Raw genomic sequence first — 14773 nt, 5'->3', positions numbered from 1 at the left:
GGTTCACACTGAGCACGTGACAGAGTCTGGAGACGCAGTGGAGAACGTTCTGCTGCCTGCAACATCCTCCAGCATGACCGGTTTGGCGGTGGGTCAGTCATGGTGTGGGGTGGCATTTTTGGGGGGCCGCACAGCCCTCCCTGTGCTCGCCAGAGGTATCCTGACTGCCATTAGGTACCGAGATGAGATCCTCAGACCCCTTGTGAGACCATATGCTGGTGCGGTTGGTCCTGGGTTCCTCCTAATGCAAGACAATGCTAGACCTCATGTGGCTGGAGTGTGTCAGCAGTTCCTGCAAGAGGAAGGCATTGATGCTATGGACTGGCCCGCCCGTTCCCCAGACCTGAATCCAATTGAGCACATCTGGGACATCATGTCTCGCTCCATCCACCAACGCCACGTTGCACCACAGACTGTCCAGGAGTTGGCGGATGCTTTAGTCCAGGTCTGGGAGGAGATCCCTCAGGAGACCATCCGCCACCTCATCAGGAGCATGCCCAGGCGTTGTAGGGAGGTCATACAGGCACGTGGAGGCCACACACACTACTGAGCCTCATTTTGACTTGTTTTAAGGACGTTACATCAATTTTGAGTGTCACTCCAAATCCAGACCTCCATGGGTTGATAAATTTGTGTTCATTTTTGGGTGAAATGGTTAGCACATTCAACTATGTAAAGAAAAGTATTTAATAAGAATATTTCATTCATTCAGAGCTAGGATGTGCTATTTTAGTGTTCCCTTTATTTTTTTGAGCAGTGTAGCTATAGATCAGTGTTCAGGGCTAGATTCTAAGTAAAGCAGATGTCACCATCTCTCAGAGGGTGTCTCAGGGGGAGATTGGATATGCAAAAACACATTTCCAATCCACTTATGCGTATAATACACACTTGTACATGTGTGAAATAGAACAAATATAAGCACCCACCTAATATATATTTTTTATGTGGTTGTATGGGGAATAAATTAAGTGAGTTTTATTATTGGGAAAGCTGAGAATTGTTTGGAACAGAAAGTGAATCTGAATGTAGGACTGTTCCCTTTACTCACAGCCCTGTGGGACTCACCAGCTGTGCTCTAGCGGGGAAGAACAGGAGGGGCCTGGGGACTAACTAACTCTCCCTTCACCAAATACAGACACACTGGAGCGCAGACACACACGTGCACACACAGACACAAACAAACAAAGATAAACAAACAAACACATGGACACACATGCTGCAAGGGCCTAGACAGGATAACCTCAAGTGCCACACACAATCTCTTCCCATCTCTGACAGTCACACTCTCTTATCCACAGAGACTTTTTTGGGGGGAGGCATCTGCATACAGTTTGCCACCATGCCAATCTCCTGAGAGCCACACTGAGCGAGCCGCTCAGACTGGGGGGGTTGTCAGGACAGGGTAAACCCTTTCATTCAGCTCTCCCTCTCTCTCCGGGCAGGAGGAAGGATGAGAGGGGGATAAAGGGGGGGGGGTGTTTATAAGCCTGCAGAACAGGCACTTGACCTCCTTTCGCTTGGCTTCCCCCAGCTGTAGAAATACGGTGGGAACACACAGTCCTAGAGTATAGTGCTTCTGAGAGGAGGCTGTCTGCTATGAAGGAGCAGAGCAGACAGACATCAGATGCACTAACACACACATAGAACAAACACAAAGATTAGTTGTGTGTGTGTGTGTTTCTCTCCAGAAACTAAACACACTGCACACTAAACTGTGAATTAAACAAATAAAAACAAGACTCTGAACCAAGGCCAGTCACTACGTTCCATAACACCATCAAGACAGAAAATAAATGTCCTGAATTTCCAGGAATCACAACAGAGCATTAAACATGCTTAAAAGTAACCCTTTCTAATCATCCAGTATAATCCCGCGTAACAATTCAGCAGAATAATTGCCATAGTAAACAAACAGTATAAGAAGGGAATAAACCTAGAGGATCATGGGCCTTGAAAACAATAACCCAGTGCACACTGCAGTCAGTTTGTATTCGTCTGTAATGACCTACACAACCAACAATCCCAGGCAACTATTGATCCAGCTAAAAGAAGTGTTGACAAAAGAGGGATACGCATATCAAATTAAGGCATGGACATTTTTCAACCGCTTGAAACTTTATCTAGTCTTCCGGTGCAAAATTTGATCCGGACCAGCTGACAACACCAAACATTCCTGTAGACTCATCTGTTTTATTCCGACAGCCTACGGAACAGCGCACCACTTTAGGATCAGTTATGCACACACACACACACTAAATGCGCTTTGAGAAGGAGGTGAGGAGAGAGGATGCGAGGAATCAAGGAAATACAATTAAGAGTCATCCCTGGAAACGTCCCAACACCACCCCTGAAGGCACCATTATCAGATACTTTGTAGATAGTTAATGAAAGGAAATTGTTATCGAATCAGAACATTTTCAGTTGAAGAAATGGCTGTGGTCACACGCACATCCATCAAAAAACGTGCGTGCTTGGCTAATGGTACATACATGAAAAGAACATAAAGGCCTGTACACTGTTTACTCCCAAATAATTACCACCTTTAATGATGTTTTGATCCAGAGGATCTTCGTCAGGTCCACAATATCTGCTAGCTATATAAATACATTTCTGGTTGCTATCCCTTAATATGGCTCTTCTTCCTGAAATTAGCAAAAAATCTGTAAATTACAAGCTATTATCTTTCCACCATTGTTCATAGCTATTAGCTACAGACAGGATAATGTACCTATATATCAGCGGAAGTAGCCTCTTAAGAGATCCATTTTTCCTTTTTAGTATATTTATGAGAAACTGGAACAAAAAAATGTGTTGCACTGCAATGTCTTCCTTTTGAATTTGAAAGGCTTCATGCTAATGACATCTTAGGGCGGCAGGTAGCCGAGCGGGTAGTGTTGGGCCAGTAAACTGAAAAGGTTACTCGTCCGAATCACCAAGCCGACAAGGTGAAAAATCTGCCGTATACCCTTGAGCAAGGCACTTAACCCTAATTGCTGTTGATAATGGCTGACCCTGGCCGTAACCCCACTCTCCAAGGGTGTCTCAGGGGGAGTTGGGATATACAAAAAACACATTTCCAATTCACACATGAGTATAATAACACCCACCAAATTATTAAAAGGGATTTATTTTTGGATTTATGCTTCCCTTATACTCAAAATTAGGCCTAAAAAGTAAGTAGCCTTGCCCGAGCCAGAATGGCCCATAGGGCAGGAGCCCATCTCCTGTTGTTGTAGTCTGAGGCAGCTGGAGAGGGTGCTAGTCTATCACTAGGCCTCGATGTATTCACATGCTAAGCCTAGTAATAGCCTGCAATGCCACTGTTAATTACATGTTCTCTCCCAAGTAGCGTTATGCATGCTTGTTTAACAACCGCTTAATGAAAATGCACTATAAATAGACCTGTCAGAGAGAAATGCAGCATGTAGTCCTCGTGTTTTGTTCAGTGTCACTGAATTGGAAACCCCCATAAATAGACAATGAGATTTAAGTGTAGTCACATTTTCTCTTAGTTAATCATTATCTCGCTCAACCACGAATGCTGCACTTGAACTTATGGGTCAGTGAAGGATTACCCGCAGGTTTGTGTCAAACTCTGTGGAGCTAACATTGATTCTATCCAATCTGCAAGGAAGGATTAGGAGTAGTAGCCCTCCACTTTAGAGTTTTGTAATGGAAAAACATCTCCTGCTCAAGTTTAGAATAGGAGATCTCTTCAGGAAGCCGCTTTCTCACAAATGAGCAGCTAGGACCAGTCACAGGGATGAGGCTTGGTGCTGCTGATGGGGACTTCAGATTGTTCTCAGACCAGGCTTGCAGCTCTTCCTCCTCCTGTGTGACTATATGGCCGCTGACATGGCCAATTTCGGCCCAATTATGCAAACCCCACGTTCTATGGTTCCGTCCTGCATGCCTTTGGGACATTATCGTATCAAATTCAATTAGAGATTCTCTTTTGTTTTCACAATGTCATTCAGTTGATGATGCTCTACTGGAATGACTAGTCCACCATAGGCAGTACGGAGCATGTATGAAAAGCACACATCACCTATGCAACAGCAGTGTAGCGTTGCTTTGTTGTAACACTGGCATTGTTTACTATGAAGGGGGAGGGAGAGAGGAGGATGGTCTAATGAACCGGAAGCCAAATGCTCAGCCCGGCACATTAGGGTAAATATGCAATGACTGGAAAACCTTCAGAGATGTGGAAGAGATCTAATTTGCCACACAGAAACACTATAATAAAATCCTGAGACCACTACACTACCGTTCCTCTCGGTCTGAGCACCAAACTCATAACACACAGCTAAAACAACATCCACAAGCTTGTACAGCGCCTATCACATACAGTATACAAACACATACCTGTGTTGTCCTGACACCACACAAACTAGTGTTGTCCTGACACCACACAAACAACATACAGTGGGGCAAAAAAGTATTTAGTCAGCCACCAATTGTGCAAGATCTCCCACTTAAAAAGATGAGAGAGGCCTGTAATTTTCATCATAGGTACACTTCAACTATGACAGACAAAATTAGAAAAAAAATCCAGAAAATCACATTGTAGGATTTTTTATGAAATTATTTGCAAATTATGGTGGAAAATAAGTATTTGGTCACCTACAAACAAGCAAGATTTCTGGCTCTCACAGACCTGTAACTTCTTCTTTAAGAGGCTCTTCTGTCCTCCACTCGTTACCTGTATTATTGGCACCTGTTTGAACTTGTTATCAGTATAAAAGACACCCGTCCACAACCTCAAACAGTCACACTCCAAACTCCACTATGGCCAAGACCAAAGAGCTGTCAAAGGACACCAGAAACAAAATTGTAGACCTGCACCAGGCTGGGAAGACTGAATCTGCAATAGGTAAGCAGCTTGGTTTGAAGAAATCAACTGTGGGAGAAATTATTAGGAAATGGAAGACATACAAGACCACTGATAATCTCCCTCGATCTGGGGCTCCACGCAAGATCTCACCCCGTGGGGTCAAAATGATCACAAGAACGGTGAGCAAAAATCCCAGAACCACACGGGGGGACCTAGTGAATGACCTGCAGAGAGCTGGGACCAAAGTAACAAAGCCTACCATCAGTAACACACTACGCCGCCAGGGACTCAAATCCTGCAGTGCCAGACGTGTCCCACTGCTTAAACCAGTACATGTCCAGGCCCGTCTGAAGTTTGCTAGAGAGCATTTGGATGATCCAGAAGAAGATTGGGAGAATGTCATATGGTCAGATGAAACCAAAATATAACTTTTTGGTAAAAACTCAACTCGTCGTGTTTGGAGGACAAAGAATGCTGAGTTGCATCCAAAGAACACCATACCTACTGTGAAACATGGGGGTGGAAACATCATGCTTTGGGGCTGTTTTTCTGCAAAGGGACCAGGACCACTGATCCGTGTAAAGGAAAGAATGAATGGAGCCATGTATCGTGAGATTTTGAGTGAAAACCTCCTTCCATCAGCAAGGGCATTGAAGATGAAACATGGCTGGCTGGGTATTTCAGCATGACAATGATCCCAAACACACCGCCCGGGCAACGAAGGAGTGGCTTCATAAGAACCATTTCAAGGTCCTGGAGTGGCCTAGCCAGTCTCCAGATCTCAACCCCATAGAAAATATTTGGAGGGAGTAGAAAGTCCATGTTGCCCAGCAACAGCCACAAAACATCACTGCTCTAGAGGAGATCTGCATGGAGGAATGGGCCAAAAGACCAGCAACAGTGTATGAAAACCTTGTGAAGACTTACAGAAAATGTTTGACCTCTGTCATTGCCAACAAGGGGTATATAACAAAGTATTGAGATAAACTTTTGTTATTGACCAAATACTTATTTTCCACCATAATTTGCAAATAAATTCATTTAAAAAATCCTTCAATGTGATTTTCTGGATTTTTTCCCCCTCATTTTGTCTGTCATAGTTGAAGTACCTATGATGAAAATGACAGGCCTCTCTCATCTTTTTAAGTGGGAGAACATGCACAATTGGTGGCTGACTAAATACTTTTTTGCCCCACTGTATACTAGTGCTGTCACAATGTCATAATTTGGAGTTTGATAGTAGGTTTAGTATCACAATACTCAATACCAAAAAGATACCAGAGCAAACAAATACAGTTGGGAGAAGGACAGATTTTCAAATTATCTTTCCAGGTTTTTGCTTTTCAAAACCACACTTAATAGAAAAAAAACTAGACTGGATGTTCTAAGTTCACAACAATGAACTCATTCAAGTCAATGATGACATAATGGGTGGACTAGCAGCCATGGATGCGGTAAAGAGGTCAATCGAACACACAATGGAATTACCATGGAAACGCGTGGGGAAAAGGACTGTGGGAGAAAGATTCAGAATCTCCTCATTGCCCCCCAGCAAAATTAGCCTACATTGACATTCAACATTACCATTGAAATTATTGCATCACAATACTGGCAACCATTGCGAGTGTACCTATGAGTTCAGTCAAATTGCCAGGGTAAGAGGTTCTGAACCTGTTCTATTCATTCTATTTCTATATGTGCTGCTGCATTGTGGTCACTCAGTCAGCGATTTGTTCAACCAAAACATATATACATTTGTTTTACGGTCATGACGATTATCTTATTTTCATGGCGGTCTTCATCCATAACCGTCAGTTACACGGTTACACTGTAATTATGCCAGCCCTAATTTTACCACACAGGAGACCACTTTTGAGGTCTGTGAAAAATCTAAGACATTTTGATTGAGTGTCGTTGGCCTTTAATTTAAGTGTGCATGCACTGTAAAGATGTATAGAGAGCATTACATGGAAATAACCCATTTTGCATGGAGATTACTTTCAAATGGCAGAAGCCTTCAATGGCAGTCAATTGGGTTGGGATTCCTATTGGTTGGGAGCGAGCAGCCAATTATCAGAGCATTTTCGTCTTCAATTGGTTTGCCAAGTTTGTAAATGGGCTTTAAGCAATATGACTGCCATCTAATGGCCATAAATTAATGACAAGATTTGGTTCAAGACCCCAGCAAGGCAGGCGGCAGCGGCAAGTCACCTATATTAGCCCTTACACTTTTTTTTTAACATAAGAAAATTGACTGCTTTAAAATGGAGAGAGCATGGGCAGTGCCATTGACCCTGTCACCAGGGCCATTATGGCACAGATATAACATTGCAATCTCTATACAATGCACCAAGCACTGTTTGGTTAGCAGTGTTCCTGTAGCGCACATGTGAGTTTGCTAAACAAATGCCCACTGGATTTACAAAAATAATCATGATTCTGCCAGGTAGGCATAGGCTACTTTGTAGTTAACTTTAAATTGAAAAAGTTTTTGGGAAAGCCAAAAACAGCTAAACAAAGTGGTAGACATAGAAGCACCACACACACAGGGACATGCCAGTGTCGTTGCCTCTTCAGAAAATTCCAGGGAATACAAATCACTGACGCAGTCTGTTCATGTCTTATGGTAAACTTGGGCAAATTAATATGTGTTCTAATAAGTACAATACATGATTTCCAAACATGTACTCACAGCAGTGTTCTAGAATATTGGACCATTGGCTTTCATACTTCTCGAATTCTCAGTGCAGCTCAAGCAATTTTTCCAACTGTCAACACATTCAAATGAATAGAGGAAACGTACCGGAGACACGTTGGTTGGGAATTGTGGGCAGGTGAACTTTCGGGCTGTGCGTCCCCCGCAGATGGTGGTCTCAGAGCCGTGTAGCTACAGTAAGTCATAATGCGACGCCAGACTATCGCGTCTGTGGACTTTGATTTACGCTTAACACATACTATTTGCAGCGGGACTGACATCATACTTGTTTTATGATTGCATAACATTTTTAAAAATCCCTTTACTTGAATTAGTAATAATATCATATTGATGTTGACATGTAAGATTGGGGGCAGCTTATGAGATCTACACATTACCATCTCCATAAACAGATGGTAATCACATTACCATCTCCCTAAACACAAGGCTGATCTGTGCAGATATAGGCTGGAAAATGCCATTACAGCACAGAGGAAAGACTCTCTCTCGCCCTCAATGGCTTCAATATTAGCACAGCTTGTTTTGGTGTGGATAAACACCATATAGGAAGTGTACCAACAGTTTCCTGTCCTGTGGATCCATTCTCCTCTGTCTCTGAGCAGAAGGGTCTAACTGCCTGGTGCTGTGGTTTATTTGTGCTGGCTATTGACGTCTGTGTCGCATTCCTCGGGCCGCTCAATATCTGAACGTCCTCCATTTCCTGTGTCTCTGACACACAACACTGGTGGAGGCTGCTTGTGTTGCCATGTTTTTCATTGCACACATTTTCAGAGGGATTAATCATAAAAGGATTTCACACTGATTTCACCATGATCATCATCACAACAAGACTGCGACACCAGCAAAGATCTAATCTGCAATGTGTGGGTGGGGAGGTCGGATCATAGTAGATGAATTACTATTTCCCTCGGTCAAGAGGACTGTGACTATACTATAATATGGGATCTCTCGCTCTCTGGACATCATGAGTAGATCTAAGTAGTTATTAAAATGGTGTGAACTGCCATGGCCCTAGGTGAACAACTTTAGGGAGAACAGAATTACATCAGAGCAAAATATCAGAACAATGTCAGTACAGAGTGTTCTCACTAACGTCCTCTACTACGCCTGGCTGGCTGTGTGGAACACTGTCACGTGATGAGGACTACTCACCCATACTGTTGGTGGAGCTGCACCACATCAGCAGACAACCAGTACAGAGGACATTCAGCATGCTGAACACCAGGATTCTCCATGACTGAAACACACAGAGCATAACATTAAATAGAGCTTTCCAAACCAAATTAATTCCTTTAGATGTATAGGATTGATGGGAGTGGGATATTAACAGGTAACGCAAGTGGATGATAGGTTATATTATGCCCGTGTCTAACCTATATCTGTTAAAGAAATATACATTTTTAATCTACGCCGTAATTCAGTGAATGCTTTGTATCAGACAAACCACGTAAAAAATGGAAAGCAAAAATGTGAGGAGGACGGTACAAACTCGAGGCCATCCACTGCTGCTTGGCCTGTCACTTTGTGTTGGAGTCAGAGGCTGTCCTTGGAGTGCTGTGAAATCTACAATTACTGCGGTGCGCAGTGTTATGACAGGGCTAGGGCGTCTTGTGACAGCCGGAGCCAGGGACAGAGATAGGAGCTGAAGTGTGTGTGTGGGCCTGTTGTGGCGTCAGGGCCCTACAGAACGCTGTGACCGTGTGTGTGTGCAAACATAGCGACAGTATGCTGCACAACACATCCCAACCACACACTAACAGACACACACAAAAACACATGAGATGACACACTGACACCCTCTGGGTGATGGCAGTATTGCAGGTAAACATGTCAGCACATCTTTTTCCTGAGGGTTGTACTGAAGACATCACATATCGAAGTAAAATTTGACATTGGAGTGACACTCGCAAACACCCTTAGGAAATTCAGCCTCCCTGAGTCACAGACTATAGTCGCTGATATATCATCTATAAATAACGTGTCGACCTAAAGTACTGCATCATCAGCTTGCGACAAACACTATACTGCATCATCAGCCCGAGCATGCGCCACGCAACGTGCATGCATTATAAGCCTGAGTTATCCATGGCTGCTGTGTGGCTCAGTTGGTTAAGCATGGCGCTTGCAATGCCGGGATTGTGTTTTCGATTCCCGGGGCCACCCATGCGTAAAATGTATGCACGCCATAACTAAGTCCCTTTGGATAAAAGTCTGCTAAATGGCTTATTATTATATTATACAGGACACATGCCAAGTGACTGTTAAGCTCCGTAGTGATGGAAGTTAGACTGACTGCATCTTCTCTGTGTGACTAGTAGTTTCACTGTTATGCCTTTAATCCAGAAGAGTTTAGGCCTACTCCACAGCACAGGGGGAGAGGACCCACTGTATTTTAATGCCAGGTCAACAGCAGAATCATTCTAGAAGACTCCTGTTAGTAGGTGCAAGGACGGTGCAGTGTCCAGCCACAGTGAGCCTCAAGTATCACACAATCACACCCTTATCAAGAAAGACAACCGTCCCCACTTTCTCCACTAAAAGTATCAAGTCTAGACCTCTTTCATTTCAGAAAACTTAGTCTCTTCTCCATGCATGTGAAGTGAACTAAGATGACTACCTCAATCAGTCTCTGTTCCTATAAAACCAAACCAAGTGCCTCTTCCATACAGCTTTTAGGGAGAGTAGTCAGAAGTCACACCACAGCACACTCTCTCCCTAGTCCCTACTCTTGTAGATGAGGGCCTTTACCTCTGGCAGATGGGCCGCTTGGAGCCAAAAGCAGCTTATCCCAGACAGTGAAACCCCTAGCCATCCCATTGGTCCTTCGGTAGAGGCATGCAGAGTTACACTAGCAGAGCTAGCTAGTACACCGGCAGATGGAACACATACAGATAATTCCTAAAGAGGGGATTGAACCCCCATGTACCCTCGTTGTACACAGTGCACAGTCAGTGGAGAGCAGGGTATCAGTCAAGAGCCTTAATGTGTCCCTGTGGACAGAAGCCTTACAGTCCGGTCTTTATACCATCCAATATCCCATGTGTAACGGAGATAAGAACATGCCGTAAACTCACTGCACAGCTTAAAATGTTGCCAATGGTGCAATCTAAATTGGATCTTTTTCTATAGCTCAACTGGTTCGTACGTTGTCAAGGATGTCAGTCACGTACGTGTTAGAGCGGCAGAGGAACCCGGGTTTGAGCCGTGGTACGGACAGTTTACTCCAAGTTGTACTCAGGGAGGAAGCTAATACTACTAAGCTAGCAGTGATGTCGGTTTCACATGCAGCCCTGATCCTTTGATACTAGCCTATAGTGGGGTCCGGAATTATATTGTATGCTACGATATCCAGTCAGAGTCTTCCTGACTCATAAACATTTTGTTTTTATTATTTTATACTAAGACAATTGCTCAGAAAAAGAGAATGTTTCCATATCCATCCTCCATGAAGACCTTATTTTAAAGTCCTACGTGTTTTAAGGCATAACATGCCCCCACATGACTTCACTGTCAAGGTCACATATACTCTTACAGCTTGGCTTGTATAACAGCATTGCACTTTGCAGAGCCTTTTGCCAGTTTCTCTGCCAGGTACCCTAAAGCGAATCAAAAGCCTCCCAGGAAAATATACCAGGGATATTTTACACGTGCTTTTACACCTGCATTGTTTGCTGTTTGGGGTTTTCGGCTGGGTTTCTGTACAGCACTTTGAGATATCAGCTGATGTACGAAGGGCTATATAAATAAATTTGATTTGATTTGATATTTTGGATACAACCTACATTTAAAAAAAAGTTATGTTTACATGTCAAATATGTTGCACATAGCCACTTCTTTGTCTTTGTGCAAGTGATGATGATGCTTCAAAGGCTTGACAAAACAGGGGCAAACCAAAGTAGACCTGTAGGGGAGAGAGGGGTATGTTGAGCCAAAGGGGGATGATGAGCCACCCGTGTTTCTAGGAAACTATAAACAAAATTAATCATTTGACCAAATCTTTGGGAAGAGGTATTTTCATGGAGTCTGTAAACGAAGAAACCACATGGAAAAAGTGGTACGGAACTTAAGTCCAAAAACAGATTTTCACCAAGTCAAATTAATTTATTGCATTGAGGTTTCATGATGCTTGTATCTACATAAAAGTAGATACTTTTAACATTGTTCAATACATTAGTTGGGTTCTCTATAAGCTTCAATATGAGGTCTTAAACGTACACTACATGAACAAAAGTATGTGGAGACCAGCTCGTCGAACATCTCATTCAAAAATCATGGGCATTAATATGGAGTTGGTCCCCCCTTTGCTGCTATAAAAGCCTCCAGTCTTCTGGGAAGGCTTTCCACTAGATGTTGGAACATTGCTGCGGGGGACTTGCTTCCATTTAGCCACAAGAGCATTAGTGAGGTCGGCACTGATGTGGAGCAAATAGGCCTGGCTCGCAGTCGGCGTTCCAATTTTTCCCAAAAGTGCTCGATAGGGTTGAGGTCAGGATTCTGTGCAGGCCAGTCAAGTTCTTCCACAACGATCTCAACAAAACATTTCTGTATGGACCTCGCTTTGTGCATGGGGGCATTGTCATGCTGAAACAGGAAAGGGCCTTCCCCAAACTGTTGCCACAAAGTTGGAAGCACAGAATCATCTAGAATGTCATTGTATGCTGTAGCGTTAAGATATCCCTTCACTGGAGGAGCCTAAACCATGAAAAACAGTCCCAGGCCATTACTCCTCCTCCACCAAACTATACAGTTGGCATTATGCATTCAGGCAGCAGACATCTTTCTCCTGGCATCCGCCATACCCAGATTTGTTTGTCAGAGTGTCAGAAGGTGAAGAGTGATTCATCACTCCAGAGAACGCGTTTCCACTGCTCCAGAGTCCAATGGAAACACCACTCTTGCCGACGCTTGGCATTGCACATGGTGATCTTAGGCTTGTGTGCGGCTGCTCGACCATAGAAACCCATTTGCTCGACCACGGAAACCCGCTTCATGAAGCTCCCGCCGAACAGTAAAATGTGCTGACGTTGCTTCCAGAGGTAGTTTTGAATTCAGTAGCGAGTGTTCCATTCGAGGACAGGCCATTTTTACCCACTTCAGCACTCAGTTGTCCCGTTCTGAGAGCTTGTGTGGCCTACCACCTCGCGGCTGAGCCGTTGTTGCTCCTAGACGTTCCACTTCACAATAACAGCACTTGCTGTTGACCGGGGCAGCTCTAGCAGGGCAAAAATGTAATATACTGACTTGTTGGAAAGGTGGCATCCTATGATGTTCCCACGTTGAAAGTCACTGAGCTCTTCAGTAAGGCCATTCAATTGACAATGTTTGTCAATGGAGATTGCATGGCTGTGTGCTTGATTTTATATACTGGTTAGTAATGGGTGTGGCTGAAATAGCTGAGTCCACGAATTTGAAGAGCGGGTGTAACGGAGTTTGGTTTGTAGGCCTCCTTGCTCGCACACGCTTTTTCATTTCTGCCCACAAATTTTCTATAGGATTGAGGTCAGGGCTTTGTGATGGCCACTCCAATGCCTTGACTTTGTTGTCCTTAAGCCATTTTGCCACAACTTTGGAAGTATGCTTGGGGTTATTCATTGTCCATTTGGAAGACCCATTTGCGACCAAGATTTAACTTCCTGACTGATGTCTTGAGATGTTGCTTCAATATATCCACATAATTTTCCTCCCCCATGATGCCATCTATTTGTAAAGTACATCAGTACCTCCTGCAGCAAAGCACCCCCAAAAGATGCTGCCACCCCGTGCTTCATGGTGTTCTTCGGCTTGCAAGCCTCCCCCGTTTTCTCTCAACCATACCGATGGTCTTTATGGCCAAACAGTTCTATTTTTGTTTCATCAGACCAGAGGTCATTTATCCAAAAAGTATGATATTTGTCCCCATGTGCAGTTGCAAACCGTAGTCTTTCTTTTAATGGCGGTTTTGGAGCAGTGGCTTCTTCCTTGCTGAGCGGCCTTTCAGGTTATGTTGATACAGGACTTGTTTTACTGTGGATATAGATAGTTTTGTACCTGTTTCCTCCAGCATCTTCACAAGGTCCTTTGCCATTGTTCTGGGATTGATTTGTACTTTTCGCGCCAAAGTACGTTCATCTCTAGGAGACAGAACGCGTCTCCTTCCTGAGCGGTGTGACGGCTGCGTGGTCCCATGGTGTTTATACTTGTGTACTATTGTTTGTACAGATGAACGTGGTACCTTCAGGCATTTGGAAATTGCCCCCAAGGATGAACCAGACTTGTGGAGGTCTACAATTACTTTTCTGAGGTCTTGACTGATTTCTTTTGATTTTCCCATGATGTCAAGCAAAGAGGAACTGAGCTTGAAGGTAGGCCTTGAAATACATCCACAGGTACACCTCCAATTGACTCAAATGATGTCAATTAGCCTATCAGAAGCTTCTAAAGCCATGACATAATTTTCTGGAATTTTCCAAGCTGTTTAAAGGCACAGTCAACTTAGTGTATGTAAACTTCTGACCCACTGGAAATGTGATCCAATGAATTATAAGTGAAATAATCTTTCTGTAAACAATTGTTGGAAAAAAAAACTTGTGTCATGCACAAAATAGATGTCCTAACTGACTTGCCAAAACTATAATTTGTTAACAAGAAATTTGTGGAGTGGTTGAAAAACGAGTTTTAATGACTCCAACCTAAGTGTAAGTAAACTTCAACTGTATTTGTGTAGCATGAAAGTGCAACCTTGTAGCTGTGTGGGCTAATATAGTCTAAATGTTTGTCTTGGGGTAAGTTGACCCAATAGCAAGTTGAGCAAATTGAAGTGTTTTCTTCCCAGATGTAATGGAAAGCATTATCGCTGGGATATGAGGTAACAGGCCCATGTTGTGTTTTAAAAAAAACTAGCATTTGTTGTGTTAAAGGGATATTTGGGTGTTTTGGCAATGAAGTCCTTTACCTACTTCCCCAGAGTTAGATGAACTTGTGGATACCATTTTCATGTCCGTGTCCAGTATGAAGGAAAGTACAGGTAGTTTCACGAGCCAATGCTAACTTGTGTTACCCATAGACTTCCAGTCATCACGCCAACACTAGTTAGCATTGGCTCACGAAACTACCTATAACTTCCTTCATACATACATAAAAATAGTATCCACTAGTTTATCTGACTCTGGGAAGTAGATAAAGGGCCTCCTTTCAGAAACCCCAACTATACAGAAATCGCACAGCCATTTCCTGGTTGCTAAAAT

At 43.5% G+C, this 14773-nt stretch overlaps 1 protein-coding gene across 2 annotated transcripts in view; it reads right to left on the bottom strand.

The window, feature by feature from the left end:
• Window positions 1-14773, bottom strand: part of LOC115135011 (zinc transporter 6-like) — a 70951-nt gene that overhangs the window by 52631 nt on the left and 3547 nt on the right. For both annotated transcript variants that reach the window (XM_029669180.2, XM_065023124.1), the window contains exon 4: window positions 8703-8787. In XM_029669180.2, coding sequence (XP_029525040.2) covers window positions 8703-8787 — 85 coding nt within the window. The remainder of the gene's footprint in view (window positions 1-8702; window positions 8788-14773) is intronic.

Source organism: Oncorhynchus nerka, linkage group LG10 (assembly GCF_034236695.1).
Source record: "Oncorhynchus nerka isolate Pitt River linkage group LG10, Oner_Uvic_2.0, whole genome shotgun sequence".
NCBI classification, from domain to species: domain Eukaryota; kingdom Metazoa; phylum Chordata; class Actinopteri; order Salmoniformes; family Salmonidae; genus Oncorhynchus; species Oncorhynchus nerka.
Note: the sequence above shows the minus strand (reverse complement) of the source record. Positions and strands in the feature narration are given on the sequence as shown.